Here is a 19748-nt window from a genome sequence, read left to right on the forward strand (position 1 = left end):
GGTTAGAAAAAGGAAACAGATGGAAGAAGAGGCTCAGGTTGGAAGGAGGTAAACAGGTGGTGGATGAAGAGGGACCACAGAGGTTGCAAGGAGGGAAACCTGCTTTGAAAGGGGGAGAACCACAGTTGGCGGGCAGAGAGGATCAATCGGAAGCAACTGGGTATCAGTATGAGGAGAAGACTAGTGAGTCAAATCTAGTTCGAAGAGGGAGGGTTGAGCAGTTGCGTTTGAAGACAACAGGGGATGTGATAGTGCCTTGGATAACTTCAGGATACTGGGAATCACTGGGATCTGGATGGGCCCATCTGGATGAGTTGGTGTTTGTTGGAGTTTTACGAGGTGTAGCACTGTCACACCGTTCCAGGGAAGCCCATGCACATTGCGAGGATGTTGAGGAGGCTTCATGCTCAATGGTATCAAAGGTGGCAGAGGTCAGAGAGGATACATAAACAGGTGTCCTCTTTTTCCAGGATGTGTAGAGTGTCATTGATAACTTGAGTGGTGGCTGTCTCTGTGCTGCATCGTGGTTGGAAACCAGATTGGTAGTCCTGCAGGTGATTGTGTTGAGTGATCCTTTCATGCAACTGGATGGTGACAGTATTCAATCACTTTGCAGAAGAAGAGTAGATGCAGGATGGTGCGATAGTTGGAAAGGTCACATGGGTCAAGTGTTGCTGTGTTTAGCAGAGTTGGGATCAGTCCCGTTTTCAGTGCATCTGGGAAGGTGCATTCTGTGAGGAAAGTGTTCATGATATTGGGAAGTAGTCTGACTGCTTTACTTTTGATGGCCTTCACAATTGAATTTCTGTTATGGGATCTTCATTATTAAATAATTAATCAAAAATACTAGAATTGAATAGCAAGGTAGACCCCAAAGATGGTAGCAGGCCATGGTACATCTAAGAAACAGTAGATCAAAGATCCTAAAATCACAAAAGATATTTGAAAGGTTCTAATGTATTCCTTCCTGCCACGGATTCATCATCTATGATATCCATATTCCAGTGCAGCTGTTCTCTGGAAACATTTCAGCCGCCAGAGGGCACTGAACAGCTCCACGTTGGGTCCGTCTGACGTATCTATGCACCCCAAGCCAGATGGACATCAAGCCAGTATAAGTAGCGGCACCGCGACCCACAACCTCAGTTTCTTTTTTCTACGCACTCTGTTTGCTTAACAGGAACGTGATTGTCAAGCTTTTCTGGTGAATTCACCATGCCTACTCAGTCGAAAGCCTCTGGTTTCAAGCAATGCACGGATTGCGCTAGGCAGATATCTGTCTCTGATCCACACCATATTTGTTTGGGTTTATAGTCATAATGTCGAAAAAAAAAGTCGACAAACAAAAATGTCGAAAACAGTAATGTCGACATCCCATACATATAATGGAGAAAGTCAATTTTTCGAAAAAAAAATGTCGACAAAAAAATGATCAATTAACGTAGGCAGTAAAACGAAGTAAATAAACATGACAAAACTAGCGTTTATTATTGGGGGGGTTCCCCCCCAACCTCACCCTACATCACGAACCATCCCAGCACCCCCTCCCCTTCCCCTCGTCCGTAATCACCCACTTCTCTATTACACTAGATAAAAGTAGGTTACGAAATGGTTAACACACTAGATGACATTCCTGAGTAAAGCACCTTGTTTTGGTAGCAGGAAACCAGTAACGGGTGTGGAAAACCGTCATTCACTGACAGAACATCTCGTGAGAGGGTACTTCAGGCAATATATTACACTTCATTCATAGTCAGAACTGGAGAAAAGGTAAGACACACAACCATTATAATAAAATAAAATGTACTATAAAACACATAGTATAACATACCACAAAAAAATAATTTTATGTATCGTTTCAGGTGATAAAATGGAAAACAAAGTGGAATTTATAAGCAGTCAAAAAGGAGGAAAGCAGTTAATTTGGAATGGTTACATATTCTATAAGGAACTTCAAAGAAAAGAGAGGATTTACTGGCGCTGCGCGGAATATGTAAAAAATAAATGTACAGCACGCGCAGTAACAGTCGGAACAGAGGTACAGGGTAAACAAGAACACAATCATATGCCTGATCAGACGAATATAATAATCAAGAAAACCTTGACGGAACTAAAAAGAAAAGCGATTGAACATGAGGGGGAAGCTAGCGGATCTGTACTCAGAGAAGTTTGTGGCCAGTTACCGACACATAACAGCTCAGTTGCCGGCTGAAAAATTAATGCAGCGCACTATTAACCGAACCAAACATGCTAATGAAAACCTACCACCTTCACCAATATCCTTTGAAAATATAACAATTCCGGACATTTTTAAAGTTACTGCAAGAGGAGACAATTTTTACTGTGGCTCAATTGAAATGAACACTGACAAAATCTTAGTGTTCGCTACCGCAAATGACTTTCAGCATCTGAGTCGAAGCAAAAATTGGCAAAGTGACGCAACTTTTAAGGTATGCCCTCACCCGTTTTTTTCAGTTTAACACCGTACATGGGACAATCAATGACAAAATAATACCGCTAATATACTTTTTGATGCCAAAAAAAACAGAGGAAACATACAAAATCATATACAATAAAATTAAGGAAACAACACCAGATACGAAACCAGAGACCATAATCATGGATTACGAAACAGCTCAAATCAAGGGATTTTCTAGCGTGTACAGAGAAACTAAAATAAAAGGATGTTTTTTTCATTTCACACAGAGTGTTTGGAGAAAGATACAAAAATTAGGTTTGGGATCAAAATATATAGAGGACAGTTGCTTTCAAATTAACGTTAAGAAACTTTTTGCTTTGGCTTTTGTACCGGAAAATCATGTCATTACTTTTTACCAACATTTAATTGAAAGTCAGTACTATAAAAATCATGAGGATGAGTGTACAAATTTACCGGACTACTTCGAGAACACCTGGATAGGCCAATTAACCAGGAGTGGAAACAGGCGCAGACCGAAATACCCAATAGAATTGTGGAACTGCTACCAGGCTACCATGGAAAACAAACCAAGAACAAATAACGCGTTAGAAGGCTGGCATAGCCGCATAAATAAAAATTTCAACACACAGCATCCTAATTTGTGGCATTTTTTAAAGGACTTAAAATTAGAGGAACAGCATCAGGAATTGCGCATTTCACAAACAATTTCATTGGCAAATCAAGCACCAAAAAGAAAAAAGTACAGAGATTATGACAATAAATTAATGCAAATAGTACACAAATTCAGCATGGAGAACAAGGAAAGTTACTTAGATTCTCTAGCATTTAACTTGAAATGTTAAGAAAAACACTTACAGTTCATGTTCATCGAGAAAATCCCATAAATCCAGGTGTAAAGCAAAATTGAAGTGAACATGAAAAAGTGCCGATTCCAGGCGAAAATCCACACCATCAAAAAAAAAATGTCCGAAGTCCAAGAAAAGAATCCGTAATCCACATAAATCCACTGTCCAAATACCTGTTCCAGGTGAACGCCATACTCCAGAAAAAACAAATAGTGATCCGTATGCGAAATCTCCAGCTCCGAAAAAAACCATTATCCAAAAAAAAAAGGAAACATCCAGGTGGGCACAGTCCGAGGCATCCAAGTAGACCCAGTCCATCCGATGAAAAAAAGCCAGAAAAAATAGTGAAAAACAAAAAAAAATCCAAAAATTCCGAGGACCGAACTAACGGAGACGCGACCGCGGGAGAAACTTATCGAGAGTGAGCTTTAAAAATGGCGCTTACGTTAACGTTGAAGTACGTGCCGTGCGTACGAAACCAAAACAAAAATATGTTATTATTGATAGACATGCATTTTTAGCACGCTAGCACCATCAACTGGTTATCTAAAGTATTACATGTTCAACTGAAATATAAACTAACATTACATTTATTTATTTAATTAAAAACATGCATCCCAAAGTTATATTTAAAAATATTACTTATATTTAAAAAGTTTACTATTTACTATTTAATTATTATACAGATTTAATAAAACATGAAACTGACTTACCTTATATGAGAGATGATTGCTTTATTAATTATTGCATGTATTGAATGCATGTTATTATTTTAGTTGTGTCGAAAAATTAATGTCGAAAAAAACTAATGTCGACATTTTTGTATGTCGACATTACAACTTTTCGACATTAATTCGTCGACATTTTGACTGTCGACATTATTGGTGTCGACATTATGACTGCCCACCTTTGTTTGTACTGTCTGGGCGAAGACCCCCAAACCCAGGATTGCAGATTGTGTCGGTCGATGCACCCAAAGACCCTTAGGGAGCTGGCGGCAAAATTGTTCACCTTCATCCACAAGGAGAAAGTTCCTTGGTCAAGATCGAGCAGCGCTGATCGTCATTCCAAAGATCGAACAGATGCACGTGTGGACAGGGAGCAGAAGAAACATCGTAAGAGGTCGTGCTCTCAGAGTGAGTCTTCTCACCGGCACTCTTCTTATTCCTCAATCAAAAAGAGCCACCGCTCTAAAGGTTCTCCGGAGCGGTTCTCTAGAAGGAGGAATGGGACGTTTTCGCCTGAAGATGCTTGACATCTACCCCAAAGCACCGGCGGCTCCGGCCCCAGCACCTGTGGCTCAGGCAGGGTCACTGCTGGATCCAGCCATGGCACCGATGGGTCCCACCATGTCTTCCTTGACCGGCAGGGTACCCTCAGGTGACCACTCCTGCATGCCGACGGTCTCGGGCCTTGTCCCAACTGTAAAAATGCCACGAGGAAACTCTAACCTATGGGAAACCCACTGAATTCAATCGAGAAATTGCAGGTATCTCGTATATTTGAGAACAAGGTCTGAAGAAGTTAAAAAACTTTTCTTCTCACTGGAATCTAATGTAGTTCAAATCTGGTGTACTATACCAACCATGACAGAATCAAAGCGCCATTTTAAAGCTGCTATTTCCTCCTGATGAACCACCTGACATAAGGTGGGGGAAACGCATGTTGAAGTCGAATGAGGACGTCAAACTATCTAAGAAAGAAAGTGAAACTATTGAGTCATGTATATAAGAAATTCGTAAGGAACACCTTTATGCAGAATAATAGTATAAAAAACACCTATGAAATATGGCGCAAATTACGGATTCAATTTTTTCATCCTTACTCTCATATATTGGGCAGCCTCAATATCAGAGAATCAATTTTTTGCAGACCGTCTGCATATTTCTCATCAAATTGAATTCTAACTATCGGAAAATGATAAGGAGTCTCCATCGGTTGCTATAAGGCTGTAATTCTTTAATTCACTGGTCCCAACGGCGAGTAGGACAGCTCTGCGCCGGCACACTTGGGCGGCGCCACCAGCTGCGCCAATGTCTTCGGTGCCATAGACTCTGCAGCTCTGCTGGAATACGGCCCACTTCCCAGAGACGCTTTTATGTCCAAATTGTGTGACATTTACGACGAAGAAGGTGGCCCGGTCCCATTTGGGTTTCAACCCATGGGTCCTAGGGAAGAGAGGGTCTTCCCCGAGGAGTTCTATGGCAGTGGCGACGGGCTGGACCTTGCAGCTTACCTGCAAGGAGCCAGCGTTCTAAACACTTCCCTGGAGCTAGACATTCTGCCAGTACTTGGGCCACTTTTCAACGCCTGATGGCAAAAGTGTGCAAGTCCAGCGCCATCCAGGTCCAGAGTGCAGTACAAACTGTGACATTCTGGATGATACCCCAAAGAAAGAGAAACAGCTGCCCTTCAACGTGGCTGTAGAAGCACCAGTGTTGGAGTATGGGAGAAACCTGCCTCTGTTGCCCCAGTGGACAGGGATCTTGTGTGGAAGCACCGTCCTGGACAATCGGACCAGCTTTCCTCTCCTCTGACGCATCACAGCGAGCCTGAAGACCTCTACTTTTCCGTCCCTCCCACCGGGCAAGAGGCTGGACACATGGGCAAGAAGGTGTTTGCGTCAGGCAGTCTGGCACCGCAAACCCTGAATACCTCTTGTGCCACGGCGAAGTTCTCCTTTGGACTTTGGTTGGCGGTAGCCAATGCGGTGCAGAACTTCCCAGATGGCGAGATGAAGCATGGGTTTTTGTCCCTGATCTTGGACGGCAACGAGGAGGGACAGTCGATGCTGCAATCTGGCCTAGACACGGCAGACTACATGGGCAGGTCTATGGCCAGTAGCACAGTGGTCAGGCGCCATTCATAGCTAAAGGTTTTTGGCAAACATCCAGTTGAGGCTACTTGATATGCCCTTTGACGGACAGAACTTATTTGGAGCTAAGATGCCTTCTGAAAATTTCAGTCGTCTAAGGCGACTGCCAAGTCTTTGGGACTCTCGGTCCAGCAGCACACCACGCAAGCCTTATGTGGCAGGGGTTTTCACCCCTTTCCCGCGTTTACACAGAGGGACTGTTGACAAACTGCACCGTGAAGAGGCCAAGGCAGATTCTTCCCCAGAGGCAGAAGGAGAGGTTCTCAGCGAGGAGGTATCATGGCAGCCGCTGCCCCCTCGGATCCCTAGTGCACCAAACCACAGTGAGTGACTCAGGCACCCATCACCGGTGGGGGCAGGGGGCTTTCCTTATTCAGCAGGGAGTGGTTGGAGATCACGTCCGATGCTTGGTCCCTACAGGTCATCAATCAGGGGTATTGCCTTCCTTTTCTCCACTGTCCACCAGACCACGGGCCACCCCTCTCCAGACCCCAACCTTCTGGAGACTTTTCCCTGAACTTCAAAAAGTTTTTCAAGTTCTGCTGTCCAAGTCTCTCCGATTTATAAGGGCAGTCTTGGGCACTCGCCTGGCAGTGCTTTCCCGCCCGAGGATCGAGTGGCAAACATTTTTCAGATGCTCAAAGTTCTTCAATCACAAACACCAGTCTGAGCCTCTGCCTTCCTGCGCCTTCTGGGCCTCATGGCCTCCTGCATCCTAGTGGTGCCAGAGGCAAGGCTGCTCATGAGATTGCTTCACTGGCTTCTACATTGCCAATGGTCACAGTTCCAGGGTCACCTGTCCGACCTCCTGGAGGTCTCGAGTCGAATAGTTCCGGACAATGCACGGTGGCCCGGCGAAACAACTTGCTGAAAGACACATTGTTTCGGCAACCTTGCTCCAAGTGATGGTGGTCATGGATGCACCTCTGACAGGTTGGGGTGCTCACTTGTCAGATTTTACAGTGAACGGACTGTGGTCTCCCTGCGGAGTCTGTCGCTTTCCTCCCCTCTGTAAAAACGGATGACACAGTGGCCATGCACTATCTGGACAAGCGAGGTGGAGTTGGGGGTCCTTGCCTCTCTGCAGAGAAGCAGTGAGACTGTGCTTCTGGGCTCTGGAGAACAGCATCTCCTTGGCGGCAGCTCAACTGGCCGGATGGGAGACCACAACAGCGGATACATTGAGCAGACAGACCTCGGCTTCCGGTGAGTCGGAGCTCTGTCAGGAAATTCTGGAGGAGTTGTTCTCTCTTTGGGGGACTCCTATTTGGCTTTTTCCAAATAAAAGGTTACTTTGAGAGCGAGACCCTCCTTTCTGCAAAAGGTGGTCTCAGATTTCCATCTCTCTCAGAAGATCCATCCTCCTGTGTTCTCCCGTCTGCCTTACCTTTCTAAGGCTGAGGAACGATTTCATCGACTGGCCCTGGTACAGGCCTTTAAATTCTACATCTCTCGTACTAGGGGATAGGAAGGATGACCATCTATTTGTTGGTTATGCTGGTGCTGGCAGGCCTGTGACCAAACCGACCATGCCCAGGTGGATCATTGTCTGTATCTCAGAATACTACAATTTGGCTGGGATTGATGTGCCTGAGGGTCTCGGAGCTCATTCTACTAGAGATATAGCTGCCACCTCTGCCCTGTAGAGGGGAGCTCCGGTCCTGGCCATTGACCAGGTGGTGACGATGGCATCTCTGCACATGTTCACTAAGCATTCATGCTTGGATTCCTTTGCGGGCCAGGGTGCCCATTTTGGTAGGGCAGTTCTTCATCGTTTTCTGGTTTAGGTGGTGTCCTTGCTTTCCCCCCATCTCCAGATTACGTACTGCTTTGGGAGTCTATCATAGATGAGGAATCCCTGGCAGGAAATAATCCATTAGAGGGACAAATTACTTACCTCTCGATAATGTTCTTTCTGATGGATGTTCCTGCCATGGATTCCTCATCGCCCTCCCTATCTGTGGGAAGCTACTACACCATCGATTCTCCCGTCCCTCACTGTCAAGGTGCTAGGGGGGAAAATGGTGGAACTTAGGTCATGGGGCACAGCACCGTTACTTATACTGGCTCCGAATTCACTTCCGGCGTGGGGTGCGTAAGGTGTCGGACAGACTCGTCGAGCAGCCCTGTTGCGCCCCACTGGCGGCAGAAAGGTTTTCGGAGAACAGCTGCACTGTGATATGGATATCATCGATGAGGAGTCCGTGGCAGGAACATCCAATCAGAAAGAACATTACTGCGAGCGAAGTAATTATTTTTCATCATGGGTATCGTCACTATAGTCATAAACAACCATTCCTTCTCCACTTCTTGACAGATTGTGCGAGACAATTCATTTTAAAGGTTTCCTCTCATGCTACTGCAAAAATGAACTGAAAGCTTACTGAAACTGTACTTCATGTGAGGGCTTTGCCTTTCTTAGAGGGACCAGGGTGTGTACTCTATATTGAATGCATTCATCTTCTTTCTTGTTTTTCCCTTCTGCAATTATGACCAATTTATTTCACCCTTTTTTTATTTTAATGATTGGCTTATAAGTAATTGGGTATGTTTCAAAGAGTTCACTTTCTGAATGTGTTCTGGGCTACCACTCATGAACTCATGCAGGCATACTCTTAATATTTATAATAATTATACCCAAATCTGAGAACCAGGATTTCCAGTAAGCAACCTTTCCATCATAAGTCATTTGGTTGCTTTTGTATGTCCAGGATGAACATTATTTGTTCAGTGAACACTGCAAACCTCAATGCTAGTACAACTTACCTCAGAAATTCCTGTTCCTGTCTCATGCCAGGTTAAAAGACCAGAGTGCACCGAAAGAAACCAAGCCAAGAGATGTGGTGGAAAGCAGCAGTGACAGTGAGGAAAAGATTCCTGCCACTAAACCACTTTCCAAGCGCAAGTCCGAGGCTGATGCTGAGTCAGTGGAGAAGAGGAAAAAAGGTCGACCGCGGAAAGATGCGAGACTGCCACCGATGGCCATATCTCTTCAGGTACCCTTTGCTCTACGTGCTGCATGGACAGGGAGTAGCTGTCCACACTCCTCCTCATCATATTTCGCCACCCATTCACCGATACCATCATTGATAAAGCATTGTGCAGTTTTAAAAAAAGATTTTTTTTATTGTGAATTGGTTTCAAAAGACAAATCTTACACAGATTTAATATTTTTTTTGTTCCAAAAAGAAAACAGCAAGACATAAGACAACTTATTTTAAAAAAAAAGATGGTTTCAAAATTCACAAGGCAAATTCATCACATGCAGATAAATATATTGAAAATCAAATAGCTGCCAGCTTTGAACTTATTTGAGAACGAGATAAAATTCTCATCCATAGGTTACAACTTATAATACCATATTTAAAAATGGGTAACGTAATTCTTTCGTTGATTCCTAAGGCATGGACATTCAATAAATTGTTGTAGCGTTTCAAGGGCAAGATTAAATAGTCTGTACAGCCAATGGGCTTGTGCTATATGCATTCTCGGTCCGACAAGAGTGGGGAACATATATTGTGTCTAATTCTCAAAAAAAAGCTTACGCCATTTGTCATTAGGACATTACAAGCGATAACTGGCTGAAATGGCTCAATGCCTTCTCTTCTGTACCTGTTCGGAAAGATTTCATAATTGTAGGTAATTTTCCTTCCATTTGGCAACCCCCAAACCTTTTGCTGTTGTTTTACACCCTGATCTAGACTTTGCCAGAGAAGCGCAGCCTTCCGCCGCACTCCTCTGAGCTTTCGCTCAATTCTTACGGGGACGCTGACATGCCCTTAAGACAGTCAGTACCGGGAGACTTTGTTTCCCTTAGTCCTTTCCTCTTGTTGCAGCTTTTGAGCAACAAGAAAGAAGAGTGCACCGTAACTTACATTACCGCGCTCTTGGGTCTCTAGTCATTCCAAAGGCCCTAGAACCTCTTGCTGGACTTATCATGAAATGTGCAAGTGTGTCACGGACGGGACTGGTGGCAGCTATCGTTTCTTTGTGTTTTGAACCCCTTTTTGCCATGATTAACTGCGCTTCCCACGTTTGGCCCAAATGGGTGGCCTGGCCTCCAAAATGGCCATGCCACAAGGTTCTTTGTCCTGTCCGCTGACCGTCTTGCCCCTTCACCTTCCCCAGGTCGAGCCGACCCGGGGCAGTCCTTATTTGGTCAGGCACTTTCCCGCGAAACACAGCGCTTTCGCGGGCTTCTATATGCCTTGTGTGTGCCTCCAGCATGTGGGCTGGGATGTCTGTTCCCAATACACATCCTGGGTGCCAGAGAGTCTAGAGTGCCCTGAATCCCTGGGACCACCGTGGTCCGTGATAGGTCCACGTATGGTGTGTGTGTTTGTGAGCGGATCTCCCATTGGGCCCTCTCTGTTTTGGAGCGAAGGGAACTCTGGATAAGAGGAGGCTGAAAACCCCACTACCATGTCGATCTCCTGAGTTCTCATGAACAAAGGGTAAGGAGCCAAGTATCCTCCAACTAAGAAGCTGAGTCGAGGAATCGCTGGTGACCCGCTGAAAGTTTTGCACCCTGCACTGCTGTCGTCCTGCGAGACCACTCGGCCTCTGATCGAACGAGAAGGTCTGCAAAGGCGCTTCGACCCTTTAGAATAGTGGGAACAACTATTCTCGGCATCTTCACCAAATCCTGTACGTAAGCCTTCGGAAGCGTCCCTGGGCCATCCAGTGGACTGACCAGCCTACACAGGAACCTTGCTCTGTCACCGCCATCTGGCTTACTGCTAAATTCCGAGTCCTCGGCACTCTCACACGATTCGTACACTTGGTGTTCCCAGGTCTGAAGTGAGACGTGTGCTTTGGGACCAGAATACACGCGGTTGCCGAGTTGCCCTGTGTGGTAACAAACCTGTGCGTGTTCGCTGCATTTGGGGCACCCTCGACCATGACTCCTGCTGTCGCAGAATCTACACAGCGTCGAGACATCCTGCTGATCGCATCTGAACCTGCCAGTACCGAAACGGAACCGAAAAAGCCTGGGTCTGCCTGCATCGGGGACCGGTGAGTAGTCAGTACCCTAACCGGTCGCCCTCCCGCAGGAGCCTGTGGCTTTCCATCGCTGTCGTAAACAGCAACCCTTTTCCGCATTCGTGCCCTGCTTCTGCCCACAAGTGGAGGCCGCGCTTGAGTAGCGGGGATCTGTTCATCGTTTTGTTCACCTCTCTGAAATGCCTGATTTCCCTGGAGAGACTCCCCTTTGCCCGTTGGCACCCGCGTGTGCAGGTACTTTTGAGCACAAGGCTCCCCTCTTCGTAGGGCTCGGACTTCCTTCTAGTTAGGTGGCCTCTGATGTCGAACTGGGTCTAACGATTACTTGCACTGCCTGTTTTCCTCCCCATCTAGGTGGTCTGCATATTTCGTGCTTCTAATTCCTTAGACCCTCGGTCTTGTATATATATTTTATTGCTTGTGATGTGTTGGTTTATTGGAGTTGTACCGTGATTCTTTACTATGGTCGATGTTACAAAGGCCTTGTAATAAATGTGTCTATATTTTTAATATAACACCTGTCTGGAGTAATTTGTAAGCGTCCTTGCTTTGTGTGCTCATTGCGGGCTTTCAGTCACCCTCACCCCTCTGGAGACCTAGTCTTGACCGCCGCCATCACTACCCTGATTGGTCTGGCTTGTCCAGAGGTTATTCTGTTCCAAGAAACTAGGCTGGCCTTCTGAACCTCTGCCCCTCCAGGACAGAGTTCAGAAATCCATCTTAGCAGTACCCAACTAAGCGAACAGGGCATATACAGTGCAATGTTTTCTCTAGTGCAACACCAGTCCTCAGACAGAATTTGCACTTGGCTAATACTGGATTTGCTCAGCATTCAGTTAGGTTAATAGCCACACTACTGAGAAAGTTTTGACGTTTTTGTGCCCAAGCAGTCAGGATCAAATATTTTGAAATACACATGTAACGTTTTTCCAATGAACTATGGCGTGTAAGAAAACCAATGCCAATTTATACCTATTGATTGATATAGGACTGTGTTCGGGAGATTTTTCATATTCATACCAAATCCCCTCTACCTGTGACACCCCCGTTCCTCAGAATGAGGAGAGCCTTTTCCCCTCATTCATTCTTTTAGTCTGACTATGGGAACCCTTGTTAATTTTGTTTTTACTTTATTTCATATAATCATGCTTTCCTCCATATTTTCTAAGGCATCTGTGATTCACATTTGCAGCACACATCACCTGTTGTACAGTGTCCCTGGGAGCCCTTTGGGCCTTCCTTTTTATTCTCTTTTATTTTAATTGTGAGAACTACTGCTTCCAAGGATAGGGGGGGCAATACTGTTTATCCTTCTTACCTTTTATTTTGTGAGATCAGCACACACCACCTTGTGTGGAGTGCTGGGGGTTACTACATAGTATACCGTTCATCACTGCTCCTGTACATTTCTATTACAGTGGCAAGTGTACCTGAATGACTGTTCAGTGGATGTGTTCTACCGACCTCTGTGTATTTTTCCTACCCTGGCTGTGTTCACAGCCGCGGTAATGCACAGAAGGGACACCATTGACCCAAAATGGAGGCCCCTTTCTTTTTCACCATTTCTTGTGTGCTTGTGTTTTCTTGGTCCTCCTTCTGCCATCCTGGGTGGAGGAGGTCCTGGTTTGACGTTTGTCTTTGGATGGAATTCTTTGTGAAGCCCTCTGAGGCTCCAGTGTGTCTGCGAGGACAGGAAGCAGGGGAGGAGTCAGAAACTCCTCTGTTCTTTGTCTCCTGGGATGCCTGAATGGAACCAGTTCCATCTGGGGGGCAGGAAGCCTCCCCCCAAAGTTTGAATGTTGCATGGCTGTTGATGGGTTAGGTTCCTGGACAAAAGGCAAGGATCCTGAGGCTGAAGAGAAGTCGACCACTGCAACAGAAGAGCAGAAGAAGACACCCAGAGACGCCTGCAGCCCCTTCCGTCAAGCAGAGAAGCCTGCTCAAGAACCTCTGCTGTCCTGACCCTGTTTTCAAATCGACAGGGAAGCTCTGAAGATGACGACGACGACTTCCTCCCTGGACTGGTGGGCATAATCAGTCATATGACGACCTTAAATTCAAGCCATCCCACAACGAGTTGCTACTTTCCTGTGCTGCAAACAGCCAATGCCCTGGGACCTCGAGCCAGAGTGCTGTGCATCGTTAACTCTCCTGAAACTTTGGTGGACTCCTCCCGGATCTCCAGAGGCAGGATCCCCCTCCTAAAAGTCCCCTCATCAGTTTGCAGGACCGAGCAAGCGAGGTGAATCGTCGGACGTGACACTTTATTTGTTGGGAGTCTGTGAAAAGATGCCAAAACAACAGGCCTGCATTGGAGCCCAAAGAATCATCCTATGCTGGGAGCCCCCTCTCTCCACTGCTGCTGCAAAATCCCTTCCAGAGTCCCTACTTTCTTCATCACAGCCAAGGAACAGGAGACTGGGTCCACCGCTGCTGCATCGTGAAGGCGTTCAGCTGCAACTTCTTCATCACGCATAAGGTACTGTGGTGCTCAAGGTAGTACTTACCTAGAGTCTTTCTGTCGCTCCTTTGTTGGAGTGCTGATTTCAGTGTTTGGGTGTTTGCCCAAACATGTTCAACAGAGCCTTAGCTTCTGTGCATACAGAGAGCCTTCCCCGGGTCCCTGAACCCTTTTTGACTCACTGAAGCCAGAAACCTTTGGAACTTTGTATTTTCTACAGCTGTGCCTAACCTGCTTTCCTTCAAATCTGACTTTGATGAACTCATACCTAGGTAAGGATGGATTGCTAAAGTCTTAAGTCCTCTGAAAAATAATATAAGTCTTGAAAAATACTGACTTGCTACTGTTGGTGTTGATGATCATGTTATTCCTTCAACAGAACATTTTTTGATTTACTATACAGTGGTTTTACTTACCTTTTAACTGTGTTCATTATCTGAATAAGTCTTACCTTATGGTTAATTCACCTGAAATATTGAATTGGTTTTCTTTTGTTTTTATTATTTTGAAATAGTACTTACTTACCTGACGATTTAACTTTACCTTGTGTATATAAAATAAATAACTATTTTGATATAACTACAAGTGTGTACGTGTTCCTTTGGGATGTGTATGATTTTACTGCAAAAGCATTGACCGCAACAGAAATGACCGTATAAGAAATGTCTGCATATACAATTTAATCGCATGGAACACGTTAACATTATACATGTGGCATTTGATGTAAATATGAAACTCAATAAATGACTGGATAAAATAGAGTACCTTCTCAAATTAAACGCGAATCAGGAAGTAAAAATGATATGAAACCTAATCACGCAATAAACGTGTGATGAAAACGCAACCAATAATTAAAGGGTTAGACTAACTGAAATGAAAAAAACGTCCAGTAACGGTCAATTCTAACCATATGAGAAAAAGAACTGAAACATTAATATTAATAAGTGAATGACGAACAAGGAAAGCACTAGATATATCGGTGGCATTAATACAGATTTTGATTCACTGAGCTAAGATTGATATGGTGTACTTTAAAGAATATAAAGATTTGGATGTGAGGAACTATAATTAATTTTAAGACTAACTGGTAAATTTCATATGGTATTTAAATAGGTGATTTACAGTGAAATATGGAAAAGGCAATTTATATTTTGTCAACGAAAGGGAAAGATCAGCTAAAACACAATGGATACATATATAATTTAGAAAGAATGTGAAAAGAAAAGGTGGAAATGTGCAGAGTATTAAAAAAAAATAAAAGACTGTAGAGGACCTGCAGGTACAATGGGGGAGTATCTGGAATACACTAAAGAGCGTAATCATGAACCTGATGTGGCAAAAACAGAGGTTAAAGAAAGGATACATAATTTAAAAAGAAAGGCAAAAACCAAAGCAGATACGAGTGGGAAATGGTCAGACAAATGCTAGAAGAACTGCCACCCCATTTGGCAGGTGACATGTCATGCTGCAAATTACTGAAAAGACAAGTCTTATATGAACGAAATTATGAAAACGAGGTACCTAAAATACCAAAAAAGTTGGGAGATAGTAACATTCCAGAGAGTCTGAGGATAACATCACAAGGTGAAAGGTCTGCATTTTGATAATGAAAGTGAAGAAAACCGCTATATAATTTATACAACAAAGCATAATATGTCAAGACTAGGATTAAGTAAAAACTGGATGTTGGATGGGACATTCCTTTCAAACAACTGTACAGTGTTCACTGCGATGTGGATTCTGAATTCTCACCATTAGTATACATATTCATGAATGAAAAAAACCTATCCGGAAATATTCACAAAATTAAAGGAAGGCATGCCGGGAACGAGCAAAACTGCTAAAACATGTAGCATGGACTTTGAAACAGCTGCAATAAAGGCAATACAATATGTGTTTCCAACATATGAAATTCAAGGATGCTATTTTCACTATTCCCAAGCATTATGGTGTAACATAAAAAAACACGGTTTGCAAAAGCGGTATAGCATAGACAGCAAGTTCCAGCACCACATATGTCATTTGTGGTCGTTAGCATTAATTCGAAGAAAACATGTGGTTAAAGCATACATAACAATTGTACAGAGTAGTTACTATCAACAAAACGAAAAAGAAATGCCACATTTTCTGAACTATTATGAGGGAACATGGGTTGGATAGCAAACGCTTTTTCGGTCGCAAGGTTCCAAAATTGTAATTATGGAATTGTTACAAAGAACTATTAACAGGCTCACCAAAGACAAACAACAAATTTGACGGATGGCATAATGGACTAAAAGTAGCGATGAATCACACAAAACCAACTTTATGGAAATTCATAAGTGTACTGCAAACAGAACAAGGAATGCCTTGAATAAAACGTTTTATAAATATTTGAAAACTAAAGGAAATTGCTGAAAAATTCAAAATCTTAAGCTTAAGTGATTACTTAATGAGCATGTCATTCAATGTGAACTTTGTAACGTTATAAAAAAACATTAACATCTTTGACATGTACATAGCTAATAGAGACAATACGTACCGTAACTAGTAACAAATGAACATTATAACAAAAGAAATACTAGAAACTGTTTTATTAATATATTTGAAGGTTTGTAAAGTGAGATTCGAGCACATTTTTAAATAAATATTGTTTTCATGCAATAACGGTTAAGTCTGAAGTAATTAAAGATGCATGTAATGTTATCGAAAATAACATAACAAATAATTAAATTAAAGAAGGGTATATAACTTACCAATGAAGTCTTCACGACTGCAGAAATCCAGTAGGAATAGTTCAGCACAGAAGAACCAAGAAAAAAAAACAAATAAATTCCAACAAAAATAAACATCGAACATCTGGAAAAAGCCACTGAAACCAAAATATCCAGGGAAAAAACAAAAAAAAACATAAAAAACATTCCAGCAATAAGGTCTACAGAGATAAACCCAAGAAAAAATCTGAAAAAACCAATCCATCTGCACCAGGGAAAAACATAAACACCGAAAAAATCCATAAAAAGGCACGAAAAATCCACTAAAAAAGATGAGCTGACGTCCACACAAAAAAATCAATGGAAATCCAAGAAAGTTCAGCCGCACGCACGTTCGCATCCATAAGAAGCGAAGAAAGTTATGATAAGGTACTTCCGTTAACGTCACAATAGAAAATCCAATAGACGGTCGTGCCACCAAATGGACAAACACAAAATTACACTAAATATTTAGAATTGGACAAAATTTATATAGTAACCAATGATAAAATATAATATTACAATTAATAAATACATTTGTAATAGACATACAATTAAAACATTTATAAAAATTCGAACTAAATCACAATTGATTAACATAAATTACATATTAATAGGATGAAAATGCATAGTAGGTTAAAAAGTACCTATAAAAGTCGGTCAAATCTGCGGTACGGTCAAAAAAATGTGAACAACTCCTCCCACACTACCCCTTCGACAATCGCTTGTCCCTCCAGCTATCAAAGGAGCCCTTATCAATGCTTGATAGTTAGCAGCCTATGCGTTGACATTGCTGACTTTATCACATCCAACCAACTGGAAGCCAAGTTTCCATATCCGAAACTTGGCTTAACCCAGCCTCTGGACCTGCAGTAACATTAGCCCTCCATGATAATTACACCATCATTAGAGCCGAAGGAGCCATAGGTAAAGGGGGCGGCATTGCCTTTATTGCTTAAACCCACCTCGGCCTGAGAGAGTTCTCCAGCACACCATTACCGTCTGCCGAGCTACTTTCAGTTAAACTTCCTCTCACTCCCACGAACCTTACTCCTACATCTCTTCTATCGGCCGCCCAGCCCTATATCCTCCTTCGAGATTGACATCTCTACCTTCCTAACTCAAAACACTAAGCCCAGCTCACAGATCATCCTACTAGGTGACCTAACAAAAGGGTCGAATGCAAACGGTGAGAGTGCATTCGACCGAAAATCAAAGGATCGACATTTTTTACAAAATATATATATATTTTTTTTGCTCTAGTGTAGCTTTAAAAGGGTGTTTTTACACCACAAACAGGGGTTTGGCGAGGGGACCCTGCCAAAAAAAAAAAATTGATCCTTTTTTTCTGCCGAATTGAGTCGACCCTTTTGGCATTCGACCCTTTTTTTCTGTCCTTTGACTTACAACCACCTAAATCTTGGACTTCACGATCTGAAAGATACGAACGCTCCACCCTTGAGAATACCTTCTCCCAACTCAGATTCAAACTTAACATTACTGAACCTACCCACAATAAAGGTAGGACTCTAGATTGGCTGGCAGACCTCAACTGCCCTATCACCATCCTAACAAATTAACCACTTGCATGGTCAGACCACCATGACATCACATTCTCCATACACGAGAAACCCTCTATCAAAATAGGAGTAACACTTGCCCCTCCTACCATGTCCAGGAAGAAGCGTAACTTAACTATAGAACACCTTATTCATTTCACCCAACGTTGATAAGGACCCCGCTACGCTAGTGGAAAGGTACAACACCACCTTGGAGCAAGCAATAAACAATATTGCTCCCCTTAAGCTTCGAAAAGCTAAACCTACAAACCACTTAAATAATTGGTTTACAGCAGATCTAAAATCATTCCGTAATGAAAAGAGAACAGCTGAAACCATTTTGAGAAAATCCCCTTCCACCATCAACCAAACAAAATGTTGTCGCTGCATCCACAACCTATAAAACTGCCATCCTTAGCACTAAAAAGGAAATCTACAATGAAAGAATCCAGAACTCTAAATCAAATACTAAGGAACTATTTACTATACTCGGGGAACTAGAGTCACCAGCTCCCCCTGCTGACACGTGCCTGAAAGACACGGCCTCGTCTGCTACTATACAGAAGGCCCTATCAGATAAAATAGCACTATTACAAACTAAAATTGAAACAAAAGAAAATAACCTGACGATCAATAACAATGCTTCCGGAACTCCCGTCCACCAAAACCCACTATGTACCCCCTTCCAATTTACACCTGCCTCCATCAAGGAAGCAGAGAACATAATTCTTGGGATAAAACCCTCTAACTGCCAAGGCGATCTTTGCCCTGCATCGATCATCAAGGATGGTACCAGAGAACTAGCACCATTCATTACAGCACTGATAAACTCATCCTTCAAAAACTGCTCAGTACCCAATAATCTGAAAGAAGCTTGGGTCAGACCGCTTCTGAAAAAAACCTAACCTAGACCCCAGCATCCCCACCATTTATAGGCCTATAGCAACGGTCCCCTTCCTTCTAAAAATTCTAGACCGCGCAGCCTAGCTCCAAATTCAGAAACACTTGGAAGATAATGATCTACTAGGTCTACGTCAGTCTGGGTTCAGACCCAGACACGGCACTGAGGCAGCTCTCTTAGATCTAAAGATACAGATGGATGAATCAAAGGACAAGGGCCAACTAGCCATCCTCCTGCTCTTGGATCTCTCAGCAGCCTCGACCTTGTCAACCATAAAATCCTAACGAAGCACCTAACCTCAGCAGCAGCATTTTCACTGAACGCCGCTAGCTAGATACAATCCTTCCTCTCAAACAGAACCACCAGAGTCTTCTCACCAGCTGCATCTTCTCCTCCAGAGCCCATCAACTGTGGGATACCACAAGGATCCTGTGTCTCCCCCACACTTTATAATATATTTACCAAGCCTTTCTTTAATCGTCTTGACAATCTGGGTGTCACTTACACCAACTATGCGGACGATACCCAGATCCTCATCACGCTCACTGGTTGCTATATAACTGTCACCACAATGATTCGCAGCACCTACCTAGAGATCCAAGCTTGGATGGCCACTCAGTCTTTGTTTAAACTATGACAAAACTGAACTTCTAATCATCGGCTCTCAAGCAGGACTTAACCAACTAGACAAACGCTACTCCGCCATCGACGGAAACACCATAAAAGTCTCTAATGAAGTAAAAATGCTTGGTGTTTACTTGGACTTCACTCTATCCCTTAAAAAGCAAGGAAACCGCACAGCATCCAGTATGGCCTACACCAATAAAGTTATAAACGCTTGTAACCCCTACTTATCAGCCAATAGCCGCTTAACAGTAGCCAGGGCACTGATTCTCTCAAAGCTAGACTATTGTAACACCTTATTCCTCGG

The 19748-nt window shown here is 43.4% G+C and overlaps 1 protein-coding gene across 1 annotated transcript in view; it reads left to right on the top strand.

The window, feature by feature from the left end:
• HIRA (histone cell cycle regulator) overlaps positions 1-19748 on the top strand; it is a 1376152-nt gene that overhangs the window by 756629 nt on the left and 599775 nt on the right. Inside the window, exon 16 of the mRNA XM_069620059.1 lies at positions 8958-9156. Coding sequence (XP_069476160.1) covers positions 8958-9156 — 199 coding nt within the window. The remainder of the gene's footprint in view (positions 1-8957; positions 9157-19748) is intronic.

This window comes from Ambystoma mexicanum, chromosome 10, assembly GCF_040938575.1.
Source record: "Ambystoma mexicanum isolate Mex_15411 chromosome 10, UKY_AmexF1_1, whole genome shotgun sequence".
NCBI lineage: Eukaryota > Metazoa > Chordata > Amphibia > Caudata > Ambystomatidae > Ambystoma > Ambystoma mexicanum.